The sequence below is a fragment of the Haliaeetus leucocephalus genome, unplaced genomic scaffold, assembly GCF_000737465.1.
Source record: "Haliaeetus leucocephalus isolate CR32 unplaced genomic scaffold, Haliaeetus_leucocephalus-4.0 Scaffold646, whole genome shotgun sequence".
Taxonomy (NCBI): Eukaryota; Metazoa; Chordata; class Aves; order Accipitriformes; family Accipitridae; genus Haliaeetus; species Haliaeetus leucocephalus.
In genome coordinates this window covers 3,872,804-3,886,765 of record NW_010973082.1, presented here as the reverse complement: position 1 = coordinate 3,886,765, position 13,962 = coordinate 3,872,804, and the positions used below count along the sequence as shown (strand labels likewise).

Here is a 13,962-nt window from a genome sequence, read left to right as displayed (position 1 = left end):
CCCTCTACATCAGTTACCTCCTCAGGCCAGCTCACCAAAAGTAGGGATGAAGAGAGGCTGGCAGAGTCACGAAACACAGTGGCTCATCAGCCCTCTGACGCTGGGGCACAGGATGGGTGCGGGAAACGTGCACTGTGAGGCATGCTCTCAGCCTTCTGTGCTCTGGCAAAGCTGTCTTACAGGGGTTTTTTTTCTGTAAACCACGTGACCATTTATCAAACTTAGTTTCACATGAAAAAAATGTATTTACGGGGTTATCTGTACTGCACAGCAGTAAAAATTTTTGCAGCATCTAAGTATTCCAGCTATTTTATCTTCTCTGTTCACCTGCCTCAGAGAGAGAGACACTGTGTGTGTTTCCTGCATCTGAGCCGTATCTTTGACTAGCACGAAGCCAGTAGTTCCGAGTGGGCCCCTGCTCAAAATTACCAGGCACATGACCTGTTTCCGGGGAGGCGGCATGTGGGTGCTGCAGGCGCAGCGCAGCTGCAGGTATGTTACCCTCGTCCCTGGCTCCTGTCTTCAGCCTTAGTTCTGAAAGCTGTGTTAGTCCGCATGTGGTAGCAGTCCATCTTATTCTCCCAAGCACGCGTTGTCACTGAAAGTTGCGGGTTTCTTTTAATCTGAGTACAAGTCTTTATTTAGGAGACTTACAAAGGAGCTTTACATGAGAAGTACAAAAATAAGAAATAGGCTTTGAATCTTCTTAGGTAAAACTACCGTTATTTTTTTTTCAAGCTTTAGAAACGTTTAACTTGCACAGTTGGCATCTTAGGTAAATTGCTCTCATACATTGTAAAACTAGGAGAAAAAACTTCCTGTAAAGTAGCTCCAGAAAAGTAGCTGTATGTACCCAATCATACACATCACTGTCAATAATTTAAGACACAATGGCACAGTCATACAAATTCCCACTTTGTAATTTCTCCTTTAATGAATTCCATTGAAAGATGCAGTATCACTTTCCTCTTCCAGTTGTTATAATATGATTTAATACAAACACAAAACCGATTAAGAATGATTTGGCATGTTTTATACTTGTACCACTTGGATTTGATACCACTTTGTAGTAAAAATTAAATAAATATAAATATGTTAAATAAATATATTGTAAAAGAACACCCCACTTATATTAGAATTCAGCATTTCTTCATGCTTCCCACACACTTAATACTTTCTCACAGCTTTAGGGCCAATGAAAAGAAATACTGCATCTTTAATAACATAGGCTCACTTGGATGTAATTAGCAACCCATACAGACAGAAAATGGGGTTCCTTTACAGCTTTATCCCACCCATTAAAAACACTGCCTATAATTTTACTGTTCTGTACATCTCGTTTTCGATTTAGCTCCTTTTTCCCCAGGATTCATCTTACCTCTGGCTCTGCAACTGGAGACTCTTCTTTATAAGAAAGTAAGGAACACTTGCAGTAGATAAATGATCAGCCTCTCACGAGCAGCTCACAGCTGACATCAGTGTGTTTTTCTGAAGTTACTTGTGTAGCTCTGTTCTCATACTGTGATTTAAGTCAAGGACTGTTCAAGCTCTTCTGTGAATACTGGTTGATATTTAAACAATGAGGCTTATTTTCAAAGTAGGTAAACCTTAAACTGATTTTTCAAGTCAGTAGTTTTTTAGAACTTCTTTCTATCTGCTCATGTATGAGGGACTAATTTTCCAGGGTAGTACTGATTAAACAGAAATTGTACTCTTTACTGGTTTTTGGATAATCATAAATTATTCTCTTTACAATCACTGTGGTGTGCCTAATGCATAATGTGGCAGTAGTGCAATGGCAGGTTCTGATGATTTGCTACAACTAAAAGGCTCCTTTTGCAGATCCCCGTCCCTAGTAATTACATGATTTGAATCACTGTATTTTGATTCTTTGTAGTAAAACTCATCAGTTTTATAAAATCACGTACAGTACAGGGATGTTGGGTGACGGACACAACCAGCTTTTGCTCTCCACTCTCGCTGTCTTGAAAACTGCCTTGGAATAACTCCATCGCTAGGGTTCATTGCTTTTCTGAAGTTACCACTCTCTCCTTGGGCTCCTACCATCTCCTGATCCAGTGCAGGCAGAGGTACAAGGCACTTTTTGGAAGCTTGGTTTCTTCAAAGAGAGAGAATTCAACTCTTTGATCCCACTTTTCCCTGCTTAAAGGTAGGCCTGTTTCACAGCCCTGTGCTTGGAATGTTGGTCCCAGAGAAGCAAGCTCCATCCCTCTGCTCTCAAACAGTGTCTCCTGCAAGGCTCAGCTCTGCAGAGTCCTGATTATAGTAATGCTGGAACAGTCTTTCTTGGCAGCAGATATGCATAGCATTGTAGGTATGTAGGAGCAGGTGGGGGAAACGAGCTGTAAAGTAACATACAAAATCATCTGGGATGGAGCCCAGGGTCTCCTGCACTTCGGGAGGCAGTTCTCTGTAATGGTGCTTCTATAAAGGAAAAAAGAATAGGGGAAAAGCTCAGTCAGAGGGTATGTGTTCAAGGATCCTCTTTTAAATACAGCTGTCTTTTTCATGGACAAAGTAACCTCCTATTAGTCTATCATAAAGCAGCTGAATACCTAAAATGAGGTAAGATAGATCTAGACTGGCAACAACCAGCAGAAGGAGGCAGAACCGTAGCATGTGTATTGCTTAGGGAAAGAAGTCTTTTACCTTATTTCGCATGGCCCTTAGAAGATCCCGTACTGAGCCTCCTTTATAGGATCTGAATTTTCGAAGATCTGCAAAAGAAATTACAAGATTTCTTTCTGTATTTTGATGCAGTTTTAGTTGCTGGCCTCAGAAGTAAGGTATGCGTGCCTACAGTCACGTATCCTTATAGGTGTGTTTCAATATATAAACATGTACTTTAATTTGAAGAAATACTTTGCTGACAAGTAAAGGTCATGTGCCAAAACTGAGACAGTGTTATCCTTACTTTCCTGGGAATAACAGCATGTAACTCCTTTCCACTCTGATAAAATACCATCTGTTACCTGTCTGAAGAGGGACAGTGATGTGCTCTCTCCAGTCCATTTTTACCACCTCTCTTCCTCCTCTTTCTAATTGCTTGACTATCGGACCATCTAAAGATTCTTTCTCTATCCGGTCACTGACATCCTGGAAGAGACATTCAGATTATTTCTAGTTTTATTTCCAAGCTTTTCCCAACAATTTAAAATTGCTGCTTCTAGTCAATTACAACTGCTAACAGAGTTATGATGCACTTTGTCATGGAGTGAAGTAGAAATACAATGGATTATGCTTGGGCCTGGGATACAGAAGTTTCTGAAGTGATGAGTTGTTTCACCATCTGCCAAAGCCCTTTTACCACAGAGTAGAAGATGAGGCTGGAAAGAACCTCAGGTCCTCGGCCAGTTCCCACCCCACATCAGAATTAAATGTGCATATTCACTACAGTGGGCTACCCTGTTCTTGAAAACCTGCCTGGCAATATGTTCTCCTGCATTGCTATCATAGCTGCGAGAGACCTACCTCACTCCAATTTAAGTTGATAACATCACATTCTAGCCCCACTATAAAACACCTTCTGTAAGACTAAGCCAGTTTCTTCAGAGATACCACCTAGGTATTACAACTTTGCTTCTTCATTCCTCACAGTAAGGTTGTGGATTCTATCACCTCAAGACATCAACAATGCTAGGAGAGACTGAATTCAAGATTTGAACATCTACAGGAGTCCTTAGAACTGCAAGAATAGAAAAGGTCAACACAAACCTGAAAAAACTGGAGCTGTTTTTCTAAACTCCAAAAGAATGGGTGTTTTAGCACACAGCTGGCAGACGGACGTTTCTGAGGGTCCATGTTTATCATTTGCTCTATTAGATCACGAGCAACTATGTCTTCTGCAAGGAAAAGGGTGATAATTCTTAGGCTGTAGGGAAAGTTAATGTTTTGTTCTTTAGAAAATCATTATGTTCTCTACTTCTGCCAACACCATCCTGACCACTAGCCCCAGTAGCTCAAGTACTGCCCTCACAGACATGCTGGGCAACCACCAGAAAGTCAGTAGTGTTGAATCAGGCTGATCATGAAGATCAAAGCTCAGCTCTTTCCTACTCTTTAAATGCATGAAATAGTAACTACAGTCATGCTTGCAGGGTTCCAAATTGTGTACTCCAGAGGCACTTTGGGTTACCCAAGAACTTTAGGAGTATGATGTCAGGAGTACAGCTTTTACCACTGCCAGGTTGGGAATCACTGTGGGTCATAGTTCTGTCATTTCTGTTGGCATTTTAACACCCATGGAAAGTTCACTAAACGCTGTAGAGCTTTATGTTTACTGTGCTTTTCTTACCATGCCTCCCTGCATTTAAAGACTCCAGGCTGTATGCACCCAGCAGAATGTTGGCTTGCCGCTGTAGAGATTTGCCAAAGGGATGGCTGCCTTCAGATACCACATAATAAAAGACACAGCCAGCTGAAAAGATGTCCACGGTATATGTCTGCAAATAAACAACCTTTAATAGCAATAACACATTTCCCCCCCCCGAAGACCTTGATCATCACAGGGTGGTTATTTTGCATCTAAGAGCAGAAAACTTTTCAGAATCACATAGTCAGCTGCAAGCCAGCATGAATGCCCAGGCATCAAGTACTGCGTATCTTCAAGTCTGACTGCAACCGTGTGCCACCTGTTGGTTGCACTGCCTTCTCCCAGGGGAGCCTGACAGAAAGATGAAGACTTACAGGGTTCTCTTTGCAGTCTTCACTCAGCATCTCTGGGGCAATCCACCCTTCAGTGCCTGGCACGCCTGACCGACGGCTAAAGCTGTGCCTGCCCACTGCCAGCTTCTTGCACAAGCCGAAGTCTGAAATCATAGCTTTGACTTTCCCATGGGCGTTGGGCATCGAGATGAGGATGTTATGGGGCTTCAGGTCCCTGTGGACTGTTATAAACACCCATTTATCCACTCCAGGCAATCCCAACAATATTAGTAAATTTTTAATGTATTTGCATTGTAAACCTTTCACAAGGCTGAACCACCATTTGTTAAACCGAAGTCCTAACCTCAAACTTGTCTTTGGTAGAGGCTCATCACTTTTTTATTCCATCACCACTAGTCATCATGTTTTATATGACTTCTGTCCAAAAAATGCAGCGCCCTGAATAAATCGTAATGACTAGCTTTACTACTCCACTGCAACAGAATGTTACAGGGACAAGGCCTGTGTCAAACGACAGACACTACTGCTGCCAGCACTAGATGCAGCTTCTACGACTCTCTCTTCTGGGATCGAATAAGCAAGCTCCTGGCACCAGACCTGTTTCTCTTTTTTTTTTTTTATAGTTAAGAAAATATACCACTCTCCATCCAATACTGAAACGAGAGGCATTCTTACCAATACTAAGGGAGTGCAGGTAGGCAAGACCAGATGTTGTCTGTTGCAGGAGAGTGATGGGTTGTAAGCCATGGTGACTGAAGGCCTTCTGCTCAACATACTGTAAATGACAACAGAAAAACAGAAGATTCAGCCACAACATTGCTTATCATTAGCCCCTACATAGACAGTAAGTACACCCCCTTCAGCCCCCCTAAAAAAAGTTTAGGCTGGGTAAATTGCAGTCTAATGCTAGTTGGTAACACATGTAAAAGAGTCTTTTTTTTTTTTTTTTTTTTTTTGGGTGAAGGTAATGATCTTTAAAATGTCATTCAGAGCTAGAATTCTATACAGCACTGTGCTCCAGAAACAAGAGTAGAGGGTCTTTGAAGTCCGGATGGTAGGAGTAGGATGATGACTAGAAGGGAGTCCTTCACAAGAAGGAAAATCAAAGGACAACAGCTTCTGTCCTTAAATCGGTACAGGGTTAGGGATGTCTTTCTAAAGGTCTGAAAACACCCCTGTTGGGTCCGTGACAATTACACATTCCTACGATGGCAGGAGTAACAACATCTCCTGCTGCAGGCATTTCAGCAACTTAAGCTAAAGGAAATTGAAGGCCTTCCAGGGAGAAGACCTTCACAAATTCTGTAGGTTTGCAAGTGACCCATCACCTCCTGTAAAGTGGCAGCACACAACTCGATGGCTATGTACTGAAACTGCCGGTCCTTCTCTGTGCAGAAATAGCGGATCACATTAGGATGCTCATCAGACTCTCGCAGCAACTGTACTTCACGGTCTGCAAAGCTGAAGCACTCGGGAAGAATTCTTTTAACTGCAACATCACGGTTATCAAATGTCCCCCTACGGCCAGGAAGGAAAGCCACATCAACCTTTTACGCTCTCTGTAGACAAAGCATGTACAAAGCAAGTGACAACGGAAGACATTTTATGGAGGCATATTAAAGCATTTATGCTGGAAACAGGTTTGGTCATTAAACATTTCTATGGGAACTAAAGTAGTTTTTGCTAGTGAAGAAATACTGCATGAAAATATTCCAGATACACGCAAAATACTTCTTCAAAAGTTTCGTTTCTGTTCATACTAGATATGGGGGGTGGGGAGGTGGGGTGGGGGCGTGGCATTATAAAAAAAAAAAAGAGAGAGAAAGGACCTAATGCAAATAGGATATTAATTTGTCTATTTAATGCTGAATGCACATATTCTACCTGTAAACAATTGTCCCTTCAGCTCCATGTCCCAGTACGTCTTTTGGGTTGAATGAAATCTTGCCAACCATCACTCTGTTTGCATCTTCATCTGTACAAAAACCAAGAAACAAGGACTAGTTTAGGATGAGTCAAGTCAGTCTTATACAACTGCACATCCTTCTAGGCCAGTATGTAAAAGTCTCTTTGCTCATGTTTAACACCACAGATGATCAAAACAAATGAACATCTCCATTTTGGTACTCATGCTGAGCAGGCACATACTCTCTGGTGACCAAATGATCCAGCATGCGGACTCAAACACATTCTGTACACAACACCTGACATAACGTCTGGAAAGATCATGTCTCAAGACGGTATAAGAGACTAATGGTTCTCAGCAGACAAACTCTTTGTAGAAAGTTTTAAAGACGTCTTGTTGAATTTAAGAAATGCTGACTGACATTTATGGAAGTCGGTTTACTAGCAATTCCCCTGAATAGCCTTTGAAGGGACAAGAAGATCAGGCAGGAAGGCAGGCCGCACTGCATAATCCTTATTTCTTGATTCCAATTAATTGTAATAATACATATTTTTATTTAAATGAACCTTTTCCTAGAATGGCTACAGGTTAGAAGAATATACCACCATGGACAACATAATCCCTCAGATGGCAGTTATGAACTGTATGTTTTTCTAAAGCAAATAATTCTGCTCAAAGTTAGGGCAGGCACACCTGCATAAATGGTCAGACTAAATGAGAATGATGGTCCTTTTCAGCTTTTGATCTATGAAGTATCATCGATAAGTATTTTAATTGTTGTGGTGTACCATCATTCAGACAGGGGAAATACAGAGACTCACAATAAAAGACACTGGATCAACTTTACCTCCTTCTTCTTGCTCGGTGGAGAGGCAGCTCCCAACATCAGATGTGGAGATGCTGGAATACACAGAATGGTTTGAGGCTCTGGGGGACATATTTGGTGTGCTGGTGGCTGAGCTCTCTGTCCGTGCATAGGAGGTGTCCAAGAAATCTGCTTCTGGGGGTAGATCGCTGGGAGCACGAAAGGGCAGTGTCTGTTGCTGCAAGAGCTGTATCTTTTCTTCCAGCTGATGCTGCCTCTGTTGCTGCTGATGGACACTCTGTGAGAAAGGACCTCAGTTCCGTAAGTGGAGTGAAGTTTTTACAGTCGTGTCACAAAAAGGAACTCTATAGCTAGTGGGGTAGCTACATCCAAAAGGTGAGAGGAAAACTCTCTTGCTGTGACATTGTCAGCCAAGTAGGTGGGGGAACTTTCACTCACACGCTTTCCATTTCATTCTGAACTTCCATTGCAAAGCTGAGAAATCACACTGGTTGGTTAATATGGCAAAAGCTAACTGTTACTAGGTTGACTAGGTGTCTTTAAACCACAGAAGGATAACGGCTTTGATCCAAAGCCTGGAAAACCTGACAGTGGTTCAGGTGAGGAAGAGAGGAGTGAAGCCAATGCTGTTAAGACTATGTCCGTGAAAAGAGTAACACATACAAAAACCAGAACTGGTGGGATGAAAAGTCTCCAGAGTTGGCACATACGCCCAGAGAAATCACTGTTATGTCAAATTTGTAGCCTCTGCTACCCACCACACATCTGCGAGGAGGGGGGGAAAAACGCTGTAGTGCATAGCTTTCTAATTCCTATCATTTCTTGGGCTGTAAAATATTACTGACTCTCCCAAAACTCAAAAGCACATCAAGCTAAGTCGGCATTACCATTGGATAAGTGATGATAAAAGCCACCCAGCCCACAAGCAGGAAAGTGCTGAGAATGATCGTGGCCATGTCTTTCAACATGGAGTCCACAGGAGCCTCTGGCCGAGGGATAGGCCGAGTAGGTTTCTCCTCAATATCCTTTGGAACAGCAGGAGGCACTTCTGTTGAGGAACCTTCAACGATGTCAATAACCTAAGAGGCAAGGAAAGCTCTGTTAGCTCAATATCTTCATGAGTAATGGAGCATTTGTACGCTAGCCTTTCTGCTAAATAATTTTTAATAATTTCTAACCCTACCACAGTCAAAGAAAGTTTTGCATCTGGAAAAAAAAAAAAAAAAGCAGCTGAAAGCCCTGATTTTGAAATAAGGAACAACACATCATCATACCAGTGCTTCTACATGCTAAGTACATGAAAATCTGACACAAAAAATGTGAAGTAATTCTATGTAGCTTTCCTTCTGAGTCCTTCCCCAACTTCTACTCCTTTATATTCTCCTGTCATCCAGCAAGATGATTGTTCTCATCACAAACCTCTTCAATAGTGCCTTTATCAGAGTCAGCCGGAATCACATTTTCAGGCCTCTTAGGTAAGTTGCTTGGGAATTTCTCCAGGATCTTTGTAGGGGCAGATAATGGTGTTTCATGGTGCCCTTTAAATAAAAAACATTTGTTGAAATAAAAAGTTGTCCCTTTTTAGGAAAGGTATCCTTGATTTCAGCATCTTTGCTGAAGAGCATATATAAAGTTGATTTACAAAAGGCTTGAGAACATCACAGAACAAAAGCTCAAATTAAAACTTTTTTCCCCCCTCTGTCCTTCCCAAGCAGTCACAGGTATAGTGATCACAATCCTCAAGAACTCTGTGCACTGGCTGTGGATTTGGTTCCTGACTACGAGAGAAACATGCATTATGCTTCCCAGCTGGCTCACTCTCAAGATAGTTTTGCTTTGTGATGTGGCCTTGAGGCAAAGATCGCGTTCTAAATATGAAACGGTTCTGAAGGGAATGGATCGCACTACACAAGAAAGCAGCAAGAATCGATCCAGCACTCAGCTACAATTGCTCTTCACATTCCTTTGGCTCATGCTAGCCAAGTGAGTGAGAAGAGGGATACGCTGCTGTGCTCCCAGCTTTTGCAGCTGGAGTGGACAGAGGAAGACTCCTGCTTGCGTATAGAGCAGGAAAGAAAAAGGAGGGAAAAGATTGAGGACACGGGTGATTCAGGGCAGAGGGTTGCAGAGGAATATGAACTATTTAAAGAGAGCCGCCTGACATACTGCAAGAGCAGGACAGTATCAACAAAGAAAGGGATCACAGGAAGAGAAAGGTGGCAGTTAAGGAAGCTGAAAGTTACACTCTGTGCCTGCCACAGAGATCCTGTGGCATGTATCACTTAATTATAAACTTTCATCACTTGAAACTGAACTTCAGACAGGTCTTCATTTTTGAAGCAAAATTGTAAATGCCCTGAAAATCAATTCCAAAATTTTGGGATTTGGGGCACACAGGACAGGCTAACACTTTATTAATATTATCTTCAGCCTCTGTGCCTTAATCTTCCATTTGTAAAGTGAGGAAAACATGGATATCTGATCCATATGATTAATTAAAGTAACATTATGCACAATAAAAAAATCCAAAGGAACCAGAATACATTATTTACAGTAAATATAAATTACCTATACCCCTCACTGAAGGAGGGGGCAAATAAACAATAAACAACTTTCCACATATTGAGCTAAGCACTCTCCATCCTATACATTGAATAAAGCAGAAGTCTTGGAAAAAACAGTATGCAGTCGTATACGTAAAGACATTAATTCACATGCAAATGAAGACGAATTAGAAACGATTACTAGAATTCAGTAATTACTGCCTGAGTTGAGGCAGTCATTGTGACTGATATACAAGCAGCTGACAAACAGCTCTGAGGTTAGGATTAGAATCGTCCGCCAGATGGCAATGCAATCCTGCACAAGTGGCAGACCAGGGCCAAGCAAGGGACCTCGGGTACCTATTAAAAGCCAGTCGTTCCAATAGTGGAGTTTGTTCTTTTCTTTCAGTCTGCCTGAAAACTTTACATCCGTACTGGGTGTGATAACACACTCGCCATTGTCTTCAATTGTGACTCCTTCTGTTTTTGGACCCTCTAGTAAGGGTATGGCACTGCCGCGGGGCTAGAGAGAGAGATGATTGTTACAATTATGGAAGCACTGTGTCCCTGTAATATCTAAACAGGCAACTAAATAAAAAAATGGAGGTCAGAATTGGTGGGCAAGCAAAAATGACTGGCAGCAAAGTCACCGTAAGTAAACACTGCCATTATGCTCTCAGCAACTGCTTCAACAACCTTGGACATTAGACCTTCTAAGTTACACGTTGCCTAGGAGATGAGATTACTCTCTCTTTTTTTAGAAAAGTTAAACAGAATCTTTATTTTGTACCTGGAAAGCCACAGCGTGAGCAATACAAAATATGATGCAGTTTCCTATCTACGGGGAGTTACTTTGATGAACAAACCAGCAATTTTAGCATTAACCACAATGCACCGGCAATACCATGTAGCAACCTCTGGTCCACTCCTGCTAATCTTGCCCGGCACAATTCCTAATGAGCTACAGTTACTTCTTTGCAGCATTTGAAATGATTCCTGAAATACAGTCATGCAGTCTAAGGCTTACTGTTAATTGTTTCATTAAATATTTAATTTGCTATGGATTTCTTGACAACAATCTGCAATTTAAAACCAAATTTCTGTAGACATACAGCCCTCGGTGTTTTATTTTCTACTTTAATCGGATCCCTTTGCCACTTTACTATGGCAAAGTTGTCTTTTTTATTTATTTTTTATGTATGTTTCCACTTCAACTTTTTTTTTTTTAAACCCAGGACAGTACTAATTCTCTAAAAAGGCAGTTTTCAGCAGGTGTCATTCAACTCTTGCAGCTCCCAACTTACCACAACAGTTACTCCTTCATGTACCATTGATGGTGATGCATACAAACTTGTGGAGTATTTCCCTACATATAGAGTTGGTCTGGAAAAAAACAGGAAGTGTTAGAAAGAAGTAGGCAAACGGATATTTTAGCATTTTAGCTAACCTTGGCAACATAATCCTGCAGAACTAATGCATGAGTTTCTCAAATCATCAATATTTAAATCTTGAAAAGCCTGGATCTGTAAAATTGTTTTAAGTACTGCTGTACTATGAAGCCATTCTTTTTAATTATGAAAGCATTATTAGTTGATTAGTCACGTCACAATTACTCATTTGACATAACTCACATCCTATTTCTGCATTATTCAATAACTGGTATTTACCAAAATGCTATGAACCTTTTTTATAACGTGAAAGGCTTCACATTACAAAAAACAATTCCATTCCACATTATAAGAAACCATTAACACAGAACATCTGATAAAAGTTATGAATATACATTTCCTAAGTTTATGATAGGTGTTTTTTTTGGTCTCTGCCTTTAGACAGTAAAAGATCAAATATAAAATAATGGCTGGAGAACTAGAGCTGCTTTTACATATTCTTTTCACCATCTCGAAACTTGTAGAACAGTCCTCAACTGAATGTATATAAATAAGGTTTTAATGACAAAGCTCTGTCAAATAGACAGTGAGAACAGGAATATTCATGCTCACGTCAGTTTGCTCTTGGTCTCTGTTTCCTTTGGGAAAGGATATTTCCACTTGGTAATGTGTCCAACCTCCCCAGACATGAACGTCAAGTATCGCAGAGTTTCTATCCCCACGTTAGTGTGCATAACTTTCCGTAATCCTTCACGTTGCCAGATGTAAAAAGCTACCACAGGAGAAGCGTAATTCTGAATCCACAGTACGTCCCCAGACTCACTGTCTACGGTCACCACCAGTCCATCTCCATTAGACACAAAGTGGGACATTTCTACAATATACAAATATATAGGAGATTATGTCTGTGCTGCAGACATGCAATTTTAATAATACATATTAACAGTTTAAGCTTAATGTTGACTGTGGAGTCCATTATACCTTATACTGCAAAAGAACAGCTTATCAACGAATCAGTTGTTAGAATTAAGTGGATAAAAGTTCAGTTGCAATGGAATAGCACTGCAGTAGCTGCTTCTGAGTGTACACCACTGTTTAGGTTTGCTTCCTCTCCTGCCATTTTTCACTGAATTTTAAAGAGTCGTATCTTTAAGAACGTACCTTCTTAGATTCAGTTTACCTGAAGCTACCTAACAGGCTCTAGATATTATGGCATGTAAAGGATAAAAACTGGCAGACGCATATCAGCTGCACGAAAATCAGACAGACAGCTTCACCTATTATTTTTTTTTTAAATCAGAATATTTTTGCCTGTATGCAAAACCCATGGCCAATATGGGGTGGGGGTGGGGGGAACAACAAAAAAAAGAGAGCAATTAAATTCTTACTGTATTTTATGTCTTCATCAGGCAAAGTAGCTGCATAATCAAAATAGGTGGCATTCCATCGCAGCTCCTTCTTCTTGGTGTCATACATTGTGATCGTGTACTCTGTTAAAAAATATACAGTCTGTGAAGCAAAAAAACCTATGAGAGAATAGAATCAATCATCTCAAAGCTGAGATACTCTTCAAAACATCCCCCACACACTTACTGCTCTCTGCATTTCATTTTCCCAACACTCCTGGTAAATAAACATTTCACAGCTGTTAAAGATAATACCCAATCCACTCATATACTGATCCACAGGAATCTCAAAACAAGCTCTGCAGTTACTGCCCACGGTGCCAGCATTTTGCTTTTATCACACAGCTTCTGATGTACTTTGTTTTACTTACAAGTTTCCACACCCTGCATTCTAAAATTCAGCATACCATGTTCTGTAACTGAACTATCGCACTTAAAGAACACATTAATATAGAGGTTAACGAACAAGTCTGTAACACTTACTCCTTTTTACTAGTCAACACCTATATGGTGTTGGTCTAATTTTAACAGTTGTTTAGACTACTGCATCTGTAATTTCAGTGGATATGCTATATCTCCATTTTCTTTAAACAGTTTTTATAAAAGCTGTATGTTACAGAGCAAACTTGGGTTCACAGCTGCTACTGGAATGCACTGTTAAATAGAATATAAATGCCACATAGTCAGCAAGAATAATAATGGACCACGTCTACTGCCAAAGTTTAAAAAAACAGTATCTTTCTGCTGCTATAAAGAGTTAGTAATTTTTCTGTGTACAGTCTAAAATCATAATTTACAGAAGTTTTTCTAAGAAATAAACATGCAAACCTGAACTGATCACAAGGTCATTTGTTATGAGCCTAAACTTGAAAAACAACAACAAGAAATTTTCTTCTAAGCTGCAGAAAAAAAAGCATATGACCTGTTCTCCCAAGATACAGGAGGGATGTTGACGGGCAAAGACTTTCTGCAAATGAAGAAGTCAATGTTTGCTGTTTCTCCCCAGTCATGAGGTCAATCACGTACCAAATATCCTGCTTTTTACCTGAAATCATAATTTAACCCACATTACCATTCAGTTGGAAAAACTGCACTTCCATGAAGCTTTTCAGTCTTCTTTTTTCTTTGGTAGGCTCATGAACTTAGCGTGAATAAAGCATTTTTAATAAAACAATTTCTCATAGTCGGGCTTAGTTTCATCATTTAG

The 13,962-nt window shown here is 40.6% G+C and overlaps 1 protein-coding gene across 4 annotated transcripts in view; it reads right to left on the bottom strand.

The window, feature by feature from the left end:
- Positions 1-13,962, bottom strand: part of ERN1 (endoplasmic reticulum to nucleus signaling 1) — a 50,846-nt gene that overhangs the window by 8,851 nt on the left and 28,033 nt on the right. For 2 of the 4 annotated variants that reach the window (XM_010578642.1, XM_010578640.1), the window contains 17 exons: positions 13,678-13,800; positions 12,738-12,839; positions 11,962-12,223; positions 11,266-11,344; positions 10,322-10,484; positions 8,838-8,956; positions 8,306-8,497; positions 7,440-7,695; positions 6,571-6,661; positions 6,015-6,204; positions 5,362-5,461; positions 4,708-4,907; positions 4,316-4,463; positions 3,736-3,863; positions 2,994-3,117; positions 2,671-2,738; positions 1,379-2,445 (listed from right to left, as the gene is read on the bottom strand). In XM_010578642.1, the coding sequence (XP_010576944.1) occupies positions 2,239-2,445; positions 2,671-2,738; positions 2,994-3,117; positions 3,736-3,863; positions 4,316-4,463; positions 4,708-4,907; positions 5,362-5,461; positions 6,015-6,204; positions 6,571-6,661; positions 7,440-7,695; positions 8,306-8,497; positions 8,838-8,956; positions 10,322-10,484; positions 11,266-11,344; positions 11,962-12,223; positions 12,738-12,839; positions 13,678-13,800 (2,552 nt within the window). In that variant the 3' untranslated portion in view covers positions 1,379-2,238. Of the gene's footprint in view, positions 1-1,378; positions 2,446-2,670; positions 2,739-2,993; positions 3,118-3,735; positions 3,864-4,315; positions 4,464-4,707; positions 4,908-5,361; positions 5,462-6,014; positions 6,205-6,570; positions 6,662-7,439; positions 7,696-8,305; positions 8,498-8,837; positions 8,957-10,321; positions 10,485-11,265; positions 11,345-11,961; positions 12,224-12,737; positions 12,859-13,677; positions 13,801-13,962 lie in introns of those variants that run through there. The other 2 variants (XM_010578641.1, XM_010578639.1) reach the window with 2 other exon arrangements.